Here is a 12,500-nt window from a genome sequence, read left to right as displayed (position 1 = left end):
AGAGTAAAACAGTTATTAACCGCGCGGCCATGGGCCGAGCGCGGTTCTAGGTTTACCCGTGGTTTATTATTTTTTTTTTTGTCGGTGACCAGACGCAGACCTCCACTCGGCCAAACTTTGAGTCACGCAACGTGTGATGTTTTTCCGCCAGAAGCTGTTAAAACATAAATACACGGACAATTTTACGGATATTGTTTTCTTTTTTGTGGGTAAAATATATTTTCTTTTCGTTTTATCAAAGCGTTGGATTTAAAGGGTATAATAAATACGCTGAAAAAAGGTATTACGTCAGCCATGGAATGTGCTGACGTTGCAGCTTTCACTTTCCGCTACGTGACAAATAAGATCGTGTTTACTTTGCAAGTTTATTTCGGCAGAAGCGACGGTCATTAATTTATTTGTAATTTTGCGAGTATTTCTTGTGGTTTTAGGCAAATGAAGTAAATCCTTTGAATGTTTCATCGCAGCGAGTTCATAGATCGGAAGGAAAATTAAATATTTGCAAGCCAAGCAAAGAACATGTCAGAACGTGCAAGGATTACGTCATTGATAGGGAAATAACCACCGTACTAAAGATAGCCGTAGATAACGCAATTCTTGAATTATGTGACTTGTCTGACTTCTTTGCTAGCCCTTTACTCAAGGGAAAAAACAATTTAATTTAATCGTGACTTTTAAGAAAGAAAGCTGTTGTTAATAGTGTTCGTATCTTCATGCCCATACATATCCCGAAGGAAGTTCCAGATTAAGACTATTACGTCATCGGAGATTTCACACCGGTTACGACTGATGGTGCAATAATACAGTTTGTGTTGATCAAGTAATGTGGTGTTTACGGTAATCAATGAATCATCAAGGATTACTTTCGAATGTACACTGCGTTGCGACTGTAGTGCTAAGAAAACAGTTAAATTTTAAAAGCGCGGTTACAAGATCTAACAGATCTTCTTGTTTTCTACGTTGATTGTGATTGTTTAACATTTTTTTCAATCACATCGCCACTTCTGCTATAGTTTGCTTCATCATTATTTTAAGGTATCAGCTAGGGTTCAAAGTGCTAATTTTCGAAATTTGTGATTTCGAGACGTTCAGATAAAGCTTTTCAAGAGTTTTCTTTAATAAAAATATTCCACAAAAAAATATATCATTTCAGTGCAAGGTTATTGGACGTTGAAGTATACTGCACGTTAATTGTTTTCATTAGCCGTTGACAAGTCCTGTCATTTTGAAGTAACTTGTATGCCAACGCGTCACTAAACAAATTACATGGTTTCGTGGTATCATTTTATCACGCAATACATTCGCTAGATTGGTTCAAATGCCTTCGAAAAAAAAAAAAGAAGAGGTCGTGTCCGTTTTCGTCTGCAACGGCAAGGCGGAAGAAGTCGAAAAAATCGTTTAGCTCGGATTGCACTGAAAAATTAGCGGAGAGTGATAAGGGCTCTTACTTTGACCAGGAGCAATGGCTGAAGGAGTTGAACGGGCAGCAAAGCGCCGATTGCGACCCGTCGGTTTCCACATCAACATTAAGTGCAAGCCGATCAAAAATTCCGGTTGAAAAACCTGTTGCAAATCTGGAAAGCGAAAACACTGAAACATTGGCAGAAGCTCCATGGCCACGCTATCGGAGCTGGTGGAAGACTGCGGGAGAAGATCAACGAATCGGTGCCTTGTCGCTTTTGTCAAGGAAGCGTTGAACTTGTGAAAAATTTAGGAAGTAAAAATGGACTTGGTTCCACTTGGATATTCGATGTTTCAGTGCCAGAACGAAAGCTGTCCGTCGCACGAAACTAATCTTGCATTTCCGACGACGGAAAAAAGCAGGGCGTTCGCGAAAAATCGTGCATCGGTTCTTGGCTTTCGAGCTATCGCTGGCGGTCACGCGGCAGCCTCAAAGGTTTTTAGTTTTCTAAAAACCTTTTTAAAAATTATTTTTTAATTTTTAGTTTTCGACCGGAAGACACAGTGTATTCCCGCCACGTCCTGCGTAAAGATTTGGCCTGCTGCATATCACCTGTCAAACGCCTATTGCTATTGCAAGACGATCCCTCTCTGGTAAACATCAACATGGACGTTTAGGCGTTATAATCCTATTGCGGGTAAGATGCCGCAAAAAACATATTTTTCTTTATTTCTCGGGACGAAAATTTCGGAAAGTCAAGCGAACGTTTTTAACTTCAAGTCGGCAGCCTCTGAACCGATTTGGCTGAAATTTGGCCAGCTTATTGTCTGCGATTGTTGTTTTCTTTTTCCGTTTTCGAATAATCATCATTTTTTCAAAGGAAGTGGTGATGATTAGTCTCCTCTGACTTTATCTTATTATTAAAAAAGAACAAATGCACGTGTCAAAAATCGGAGACACGGTTTTATAGTAGAACTTGTCAAGAAGCAAATGCGATGTTTATCGTTCTCTTCCGCTCATTCTTTGCAGGACTGGAGTTGAATTTACACAGAGATATGCTTTCGCAAAAACCGTCTCAATTCCGCTATTTTTTTTTTACGATTTTGAGATTTTTAAAGGAATGAGTCATAATCTGGAGCTATTAAGCTTTCAGAAAATGTGTTGTTTGTAGGAGTTTTTTTGAAAAACGAAAGCGCTGGAGCAATCCGCGCGCGGACGGTCCTGAAGGGTGGCTGATACCTTAAGATTAAAATCATGTGTAGCGCAAACTTTTATAACTCATTCCTCGGGAGGCGAGGAGGGGTGAGAGTACCTTTCTACCTTCCGAGGTATGGAAATCAATTGATAATATCCAATAGACAAAAACATCATTGGTAACACGGTGTTTATTGATGATATTGTCTCACTCTCTTACAGGCTCAACCCAGTAACTGAATTATAACTCAATAGTATTTTGACAATGCAAACAGTTAGGTTAAGTTACCGATATAACTTTTTTCCTTTAGGCCCAGTTCAGACGTCGTGCTTTTGCCGTGCCGAACTAAATTGCAATTTGGTTCGACTGTAGCACGGCAAAGAAACAACTCTGATTCAGACGTCGTGCCAGAGTCGAACCAAATTCAGCATTTAGTGATGCCTCGTAGCAATTCTCCTCCTAACTCCCCGTTGGAACGCAATCTCGCCGAAATACATTAATATAATTTATGGATTTTGTTTAGCGTGGCAAAAGCACGACGTCTCAATCACTGCCATGCCAGAATCGTGTAGCACGGCAGAGCTTGTCGAACTTAATTGCTTGCCGAACTTAATGCAAAAGTTTGATTAAGACGCCGTGCTTCTGCCGTGCTTTTGTCGAACTTAAATCCTGAATTTAGTTCGGCACGGCAAAAGCAAGACGTCTGAACTGGGCCTTATGCTTAGCAATATGACTTTATCCCAGTAACAAGTGTAAAACACTCAGCAAACTAGGGGCGCTTTCCACTCAACCAAAAATTCCGAAACTTTCGAAAAGGGGACAGGTGGTAGGGAAATTTCTTGGAAACCTGTCCAGAAAATCCGGAAATTGTCCAAATTTCGAGAAGCGTACTGTTCAACCAAAATTTCGGGGAAATTCCCTGAGGAAAGTCAAATGGAAAGGTAATTCCCGGTAAGAATTAACAAAAAAATGTCGGTATACCTCACAAGGTTGTCCTCTTTTCCAGAAATTCCGGTAAATGCTGTTCCATTCGTCGCTGGAGGTTTAAGGAAATTCATACCAGTTTTTTGTCATTGAATGGAAAGCGTCCTAGATTCATGCACTAGTAACAACAACATAGTTATGGTAGGATATTTCCAAACTCAGATTTAAAATTGCATTAAAAACGAATCCACCAGAAGTCCGAGTAACAATTGAGCAAAAACTTTGTACGAAGATTACTCACATGGCTCGGGTATATTTTTATTCACTATTTTAATAAATTAAATTGCAATCAATTTTAACTTTACGTAGCTAAGGTATATTTTACTATGTAACATAGTGTCCCCAATTAGTTATTTTTTAAGCTAAATACTATTGACACTTAAATAAAGTCTTTCATTCATTTCATTTCATTTCATCGTATTGCAAACTTAATTCTGTGCGACTGCTTTAAGTATTTTCTCAAAAAAAAGAAAAATCATCTCTAACAACACCAAATGTCGAAAACAATTTTTGAACTTCGTATGAAACAGTTAAAAGTATTGGTGAAAGGAAACTTATAACGAAATTTTACCTGTGTTTTCACAATTTCCCTGAACTTTAAAATTTATTTTCTCCAGTTCCCATAGAAAATTGTTTTTCCTGTTATTTCAGGCAACTATTTCTATATTTAGCTTTAAGAAAATGTAAAAAAGACTGTAAAATACATAAAATTTTTCTGGTACAAGGGTTTTGTCCACTAAAAACTGAAATTGCTCGATTTCCTATCGGATCTCGCCTTGATATACAGGCTAAGCAATGTCCAGGTTACCGCCATAAATACAGTTCTCATTTTGTTTACGGTTCTTTTACACTGTATTAGTAGTCTTTCAACCACTAAGTCTAAATTAAGATCCCTAATTAATTCTTCGGTAAATCGGCCGAATCGTTACTGCTGCTAACACGACTTTCACTCAACAGCATAAGAAACTATAGTCTAGTCAAGTCTGGTTCAGTTAAGTCTGGTCAAGTCTGGTTAAGTTTATGTCGCAAGTAACTTTTGATCACTGCAAAGTTTCGATTCAACTAGCTATATGTGGTTCGTATTTCAGGCAGATTGGTTAACTTTTTTTTTCAGTTAATCCGTGGTCAATATTTTTATTGAAAAGGTATAAATTGGAAAAAAGTAACTAACTCAAGGAAACGCCAAAAGAACAAAAACACATATAGTTGAAATTAAAGATTAAGTGAGATCGAAATTGAACTAAGACATCATGAACAAATTTGAAAGAAACTCAAAGCGGTCGAGCTAGATCATGTGCAAACTTATTACTAATAGGACGCGTGTAAATTTGTAGTAAGAAACTGATAGTGTCGGCAGTGAGGTCTAAAAACTTTTTTTAATTTCGAAATTTGTCTCAAGTACAATTTATTAGTTGTACAATTCAGGGCGTAGTCGTGCTCGTAGCTTCAAATCGGCCAGGGGCCCGTTTCTCGAAGGTCCCGGAAAGTTTTCGCACCCAGAAAGCCGTGGCAAAATCCCAAGTGTTATGATTACAAAGCTTTTTTATTCACATATTCGTAATATCAATAGAGGTTACCTTCATACAGGAAGTTTCAGGCGTATACACCTCTCTCCATTTTTAGATACAGATTAACCAGAAATGGCTTTGCGGGCCCGAAAAGTACCCGGGACTTTCGAGAAACGGGCCCCAGGTTCTCTTTTCGCGCTCGTCCGCGTTTTTAAATTTCTCGCGCGATTACTAAATTTTTGAAATATTTGAATTGTTTTACACTCGGTCAGTTGCTATTACAAAGCACTTAGCAATAAGAAAAGATGATTGTGTCAAAAATGTGATTCCATAAAGAACACGCTAATCTGGAATGCTCTCTTCAGGATTCTCATCCTTGTTTCCAGGAAACAGCTTGTGGTAAATCTTTCTGAAACCATAGTCCAGGAATTCACATAAAGTTAGATAGCTTGCTCCCAGCAAGAGACCTGCGTTGCCACCAAGAGTTGCTGAAATGATAACATATCCTATTTACATGATTTCCGTGCACGATAATGTGTTATTTCTATTTCATTTTTAGTGTTATACATGTCACATTCTTTAAAATTCTTCTCTTAAGTTTAGTCAACACGAGCCGAACTTTGCAAGCTTTTTGCGGAATAAAATACAGCTGAATCTTGAATCTTCTCCGCTTATGAAAGGAAAGAAGGGATGCCATCCGTGCAATCACTTTTAGTTTAGAGTTGTATCCAATTTTGAAAAGAGTGCCGTTTGCACGCCTTTTGGCTGCCTCAACATAATGGTGATTTAAGCTCATGAGTGATATCAGTCAAGACAAGATGCTGACAACAGAAATAAATTTCCATGGCGCAAATTAACTTAACTGGAAAACAATGATACTGTAATGACAATATAAAAGCAAACAGAAAAAACGTTAGCCCTCAGGCGTCCAAGGAGAGGGGTTAGGAATTGAATTCCCTCTCCCTTCAAGTTTATGAAACTTTGAAAAGGAAAACAATTATATGATACCGAATCGAAACTTTCCGTAGCTGTTCTTTTACTCCTTCAACAATTTTTGCCAACCCATTTTGACACGCCGTTCGAGCAAAATTTCGTCTTTTAAAATAATTCAATCCTTCGGTTTTTTCTCAGTTTCCTGAACAACGTTATTCGCCTGATACGTTTTACCTTTTATTTTAGTTCAGACTAACTCTCCATCAAACTGCACTCTAGCTTTTCCGCCTTTTTGGAAGAATCCTAGAATCCAAGATGGCGAGCCTTTGGTGGCGTGGTCGTTTCAACGCCGTGTGACGTCATACAGTGCAAGTAGAGCAACTTCAGGGCCGTATCGGACTAAAAGCCCTATAGTAAATTAAACAATCTTACCATGTCTTGTAAGAACGGAACTGACGTTCTAGTGACTCTACCTCCCCACTCTACCTCCCGTACCACGTTGGGGGAGGGGGGGGGGGGGGTCTGTGAGGTGAGCGGAGGGAAGGAGTTACCGTATTGCAATTAGACTTAAAATAAATCTGATACTTACCTGTCAGCTCCCAGAATTTGAACGTTGGAATTTGTTCCCATTCTTCATAGTTCAGGTCGTTGAAATAGATGTCCAATGAAACAATGTTTTCACTTTGGGAGACAAGAAAACAAGACAAGAAACACAAGGGAAATTAAAACATGCAAAATAAGGTAAAAATGAAACTTAAGGCAAAAATGTTTGTACGTTGATGGTCCTACGTACATTTCTGCTTCCTTGCGACTAATATTTGATTATGCGACGAGATGTCAAGAAAAAAAAAAAAATAAATAAATAAATAGAAATTAGTTATAACCGAACTTTTGCATCGTTCCGTCATTATTATTCGTTCTCCTTGTTTTGTTTCGTTTTTTCTCCTTGACTGATATTTCCATTTTTTTCTTCCTCGTAATTGCAAGCAAACAAAGCTTTTTTTTACAAGTAAAACACAATATATCAGCCGGGAGGTTGTCCCTTAAACCAAAATAAGTTTACTTTTGTAATCCCGTCATACTTTATATTTGCACGATCCTTTTGTTTCAAGAATAATAAATATTCAATCGTACCAACTTTCTTAGTTACTGGAGTCCCTCCATTTCATCTATCAAGCATGAAAGACCAACGTGGGAGGCACAGTCTGGTTATAGCCGGTGAAGTCGCTTGTTTCTGGATGGGGTTTAGGGGTGCAATCCGGGGGAGGAGTGTCGCATTACTCCTAGTCTATCTAGAGCCTTTTAGAGGGCATAGCCAGGAAATAAGTGTTGTAGATATTATTTGAAAGGTGGCGTATCAATATGCTATATATTTCACTTACTCTATGTACTCATACTTCTCTGGTTTCGTCATTTTTAATAATGGGTTATATGTCTGATTTAATGCAGAAGACGCTGATGTCTTTTGAGTTTCATTAAGGAACGACAGAAGATGATCAACAAATACATCCCTCTGAAGACCGGCGTGTGACAAAAATGTGTCGTACTCCATGTACTGGCATGGCTGGGGACAATTTTCCTCACATTTACGTGCCTTCTTAGATGATTTGAATTTATCTGCAAATTTAACAAAGTCCTTGCAAATGAGTCATCATTATACATGAAATCAAAGCACTAAGATTGCGGCGTAACGTATGAATGTGTGTTGGAAGGCTTCGGCAAATTATCATAGTATAATATTCTAACCTAGGTATTGTAACTCATGACATGGTAATAAGTTATGGCAAATCGCTCTGGCCTGTAACAATCCGAAGACCAAGGGAGAATAGAAGCGGAGTACTTGATCAAGCCCGACTTACTCGTTGGGCGGGAGGGTGGGTGCTAACCTCTTTGATTTCGCGGCCTCGAGTAGAATGTTGGTGTGTAACAATTAACAACTAAAGAAGCCTCGACTGTGCTCTGTTCTGTTGTAAAGCACCCAGGAAGCGGTAGAGCACGAAAGAAGTGTAGGGGAAAACACGAGACGTGGTCGAGTGTTTTTCCCCACTTCTTGAGTGCTCTACCGCTTCCTAAGTGCTTTACAACAGAACAGAGCACAGTCGAGGCTTCTTTATTTGTTTTATGATAAAGAATCCGATAATTTCCCCACGCATTTGGCTGAATTTTCAAACCAAACTTTATTTTCCAAACGAGCAAAAGTGGCGTCAGCCGTTCACTGTTCTCTGATAAATCACGCTAAAATAAGCCAATCACAATCCTTGTTAGAATTGTTCAAATAATTTGGTTGGCTAACGAAGCGACAGCTGTCAATCACAAACTGGACTTCAGCTAAGCTTTCAGTTTCGAGTAGTTTGAGCGGCTTTCGAGAGTAAAACGATGCCTTCGAAGTTCGCTTTTAAGTTAAATTTTAAATACGGATCTAAAGGCAGGTGAAGGTTTATAGTCCAGAGGAATCCGGCCGTATTGTGACCGATGAAAACGTGCACTTTTCCAGTGGAAATTACGAAACGCGGAGCTCAAAGCTTGCGGATGAAAAATGCAAAATGCCGAGTTGAATTTGAAAGGAGCTACAGTTATTTACGGCTTGTAGCCGCATGCAGCAAGATTGCCCGAACTAGCGTAAAAGTTAGAAAGACTAAATGGCTCCCACTGGTTCTACTCCGGGCACAAAAGAGAATATCGGAGCAAGCTTTGCACTGACCACTCGTCGGTTCACTTCGCTGAGATGACCGGAGAACGAGCGTTACTACACTACATGTAAGTGTTGTTTGAGCAATTGAGCATTTTTACAAAAATAAAGCTTCTATCGTAAACAGAGACAGTTCAGTTGTTGTTTTCTGTCGTTGTTTTACTTCTAAATTATTAAGTATAATTTCTGCCTTCGTAACAAATATAATGAAGCACTGTTTAGGTTGAGAATTTGTTTATTTCGCTACGTGTTTTGTCGGCGGGAATCTAGCAAAAATTTTTATTTTAGTACAGTCTGAACACTACTGTTGCTAACAATGGTCTCTGTGAGCCATATCTACTACAGACAAATAGCTCGTTTCCATTGCGTTTGTCTGAATCACAGGGGATGTTTAATTTGGGCCAAATTTGTCAAAATTCCGAAGCAATTGAAAGCCAACTTACCGTCATCAACCCGTGCTCTGTTCTCTGATAAAGCACGCTCTTTCAGCCAATCAGAGCGCGCGTTATATGGAAACTTTATTATAAATGTAAGTAGTCCAGTTTCGAGTTCGCCATGACCGCTGATTAAAAGCACTGAGAACGCATTTGCACAGGGTTAGCCTCGACCTAAAGTAAAATTTTCACAAATTCCAGCGAGAAGATGACCTGTTTAAAGCTCAGTGTATTATTTAATTTTCAAATTTGTGGCACCTTTCCGCCGGTATTTGTGAATATATTTCTAGGTCGAGACTAACCCTCTGCAAATGCTCTTTCAGTGCTTTTATTGAGCGGTCATGGCGAACTCGAAACTGGCTTATTTTTTTTACACTTTCATTTGCATAATTTCCAAGATATCAGTTACTAATACAAAGTTTGCATTTACAAAGTTTACAAAGTTTGCAGTTTGCACAGTGCTCATGCATGTACACTGTATAAATAAAAACTACATACAGCTCATATTCCCATTTAATAGTTTGTCCCCGCCAAATGCTAAAAAAATTAAACTATAAACACCCTCATCGAAAGCAAGAACTCCATGATAGTGTGATTAACTAGAATGATTAGTATAAATAAAGGAAAACAAAGTCAGCTCATAACAATAGCACGTAAGTTAGCTTCTTAAACAGAAAGAAAAAAATCGAATAACTATAGTGACATCTATAATTAGCCGTAAGTGACTATAACATACTGTAAGATGTCGCTTACCAAGCGCGGGAAACACACAAAGCACTGTATCATTTGGAGCGCAAACTTGAGCTTTTGCTAGAGGAGATAAATGGGGAATAAACATGAAAAATAAAAATATATATATGTGCACCATACCATATTTAATAGAGCTTTTTTTTTTTAATTTCTTAATTTAACGAATCTGTTGTATACTCCCTTATAACCTACTTTAATGTACAACAATTTTCAAATTTGCAAGTTTATTTGTTTGGTTGTTTTTAGAACTGTTAAGGCAAAGTTGATTACCCGCATTCCAATTTTCGAGATCTATCAGATTAAAATTTCAGGCAAAAATGCATGAATTAATGGCAGTTGTTCTGTAATACTTGAAAAAGAGAATTATAAATAGTCTTGTTGTTGGCAATATTCCAGGTTAAAAATTAATAACTGGTAGACAGGTATTTCTTTCAAATGCATAGCATCAGCCAAAATTTATTGTAGATTTCGTGTTCTTCAAGCATATGAGTTGACAGAATTGATTAAGAAAAGACGGTTGGCCTACCGTGAAACTCCATTAAAGTACAATGACATTTGCGGACAACATAGGCATTACGACACTGCATGAGACAAGCGGATTTGGAGTAAGCATAGGACTTCTTGCTGCTAAACATATCTAGTCTTCTTTGCGTGCAATTGGTTGCGTATGGTGCAGGCAAATTGGTTATCTGCAAACACAAAAACCGGCTCAGGGTTATAGTTAACACGGATATCCTGGTCCGCTTCTTAATAAGTGGCCAATCTTAATTAGTAGTCGCTTCTTAATTGTGGCCAACACAGGCTATTTTAAGATTGAAAGTGTTCATCGTTCGAACCGAAAATTAATACGAGTAAACGCCTGTATTCAACATCGCTATTGTCGCTTTCTCTGGTAATGTTAACAACATTAAGCCGAATGGCCAGTATCATTTTGCACGAGAAATGTTTGGAATAAAACCTCTGCACCTGCATTTTGATGCAATACTTATCATAATTGCTTAAACGATTCATTGTATCACTACACCACATTAACAAAATGTAGCAACCAAGTAAAGACACTGTTTAAGGACAAATATTTTACTCACCTTTTTCATTTTAACGGCGATAAATGTGTGAGTTCCTGGCTCGACAAAAAATCCATACTCTTCCATAACTGGAAAATTGTTTTGGTCGTGTACAAGAACGGTAATTCCAGCATATGGATTCTTGGGATATTTTACGTAGCTATTACGTTGTATATTCAGGCGAAGCTTCAAACCATTGTTTTTACCAGGCATCCTAGTTGTCAAAAGTTGGCTCCCATTCTGCCCTGAATTAAAGGTGTAACACTGGCCAAAAGAGGAACTAGCAAAACTGCTGAAGTTCTCAGCCCCACATAGCACTCCGTCGAATGAACAGGAGGTGTATGTTGGAGGGATACTTGGAAGTAGCATTTCCCCGATTCGATGGCTGTTAAATGTCCATCGGGCAACGATTTTGTCACGGTCAAACAACTCGGGATATCTTTTCAGGATATCTTCGCTTATGGACTCTTTCGAAAACTGCAACAATTTGTTAACATCATCAATTATTTGCTTCACATCCTCCTTGCTTTGTACATCTCGAAGGTGCAAGGCTGTTTGAACATTCTGTGGGTTAACATTACACAGAGTAACTGCTGGGAAAGTCAACGTGCTTTCTTTGGGGCTTTTCAAGGTAATCCCTATGCTGAATGGCCGCTGGAGAAACTGCATCCAACACTCGTATGTATGATACTGACAAAATGCAAACGATCCGATAAGAATCAGAGTCCAAAGGCAACTTCTCGGCAAACTTTTGGCAAACACGAAGCGGGCTCCATGCAATGTCGTATCGAGCATAAAGCACTTCAGCGCTTCCACTTTTTCCATTTTGACGTTGTTTGCTTTTTTGTTGACATCATCATGTGCCTTTGCATTCTTTTCGATATCAACGCCGACTTCAGCACTACTAATAGAGTTCATGTTAAAAGGCATCGTTTTAAGCTTATAGAAAACAACTACATGTTATCAACGACCGACGACAGTACTGCGTTTTTGTCAATTGCCTCGATCAATCACAATGGATTGTTCTCAGATATTTGAAGGATGGTTTTAACAGATGCAGAAAGAGGTTTGCTTTGGATCCCACGCTGCCAAAAAGCCCTTGTTTCATTATAGACAGGTGTTTCTTCGCGTCAATCACTGTTTATGAAAACACACTTTCGCCCTTTTACCTGTCAAATAACGTTTTCTCATTTCTGCCATGTTCTGTTCTTCGCAACTTAGTAGCTGAGTGTCGTTGAGTCCTTTCAGTTTGGAAGGATACCGAGAGAACGGAGCAATTTACAAAGTGTAGTTAGCTATTATGAATTCTTGCTTTTTTAATTATTTCCCTTACGATAAGATGTCCCAGTGTTGCCATAATGGCTGGAAACTGGCTTGAGAAACGTTTAAATTCTACCCGCGGCGTGAAGCTCGTGTATCTATCAGTCTCGCCTTTTTCCTTTCTCGAAAACTATTTCAATCAACAACGTATCCGAGTGGCATCAATAGAGTGATAGAGTAAAAGGGTCGCTGGTTTCATTAACAGAAGATATATATCTTTT

The 12,500-nt window shown here is 38.6% G+C and overlaps 1 protein-coding gene across 1 annotated transcript; it reads right to left on the bottom strand.

Annotated features, from left to right (window-relative positions):
- Positions 1-5,226: 5,226 nt before the first annotated feature.
- LOC110064618 (acid-sensing ion channel 2-like) lies at positions 5,227-11,889 on the bottom strand. Its single transcript, XM_020771694.2, has 6 exons — positions 10,981-11,889; positions 10,422-10,584; positions 9,899-9,955; positions 7,405-7,639; positions 6,612-6,703; positions 5,227-5,577 (listed from the first exon to the last, which is right to left on the bottom strand). Exons 1-6 carry the CDS (start codon positions 11,887-11,889, stop codon positions 5,432-5,434), a joined length of 1,602 nt encoding a protein of 533 aa, XP_020627353.2. The 3' UTR covers positions 5,227-5,431.
- Between the last annotated feature and the right edge of the window lie 611 nt (positions 11,890-12,500).

Source organism: Orbicella faveolata, unplaced genomic scaffold (assembly GCF_042242905.1).
Source record: "Orbicella faveolata isolate gen_17 unplaced genomic scaffold, um_ofav_v1 contig_1, whole genome shotgun sequence".
In the NCBI taxonomy this organism is placed as follows: Eukaryota; Metazoa; Cnidaria; class Anthozoa; order Scleractinia; family Merulinidae; genus Orbicella; species Orbicella faveolata.
The sequence above is the reverse complement of the archived record's forward strand: the minus strand, read 5'-3'. Positions and strand labels throughout refer to the sequence as shown.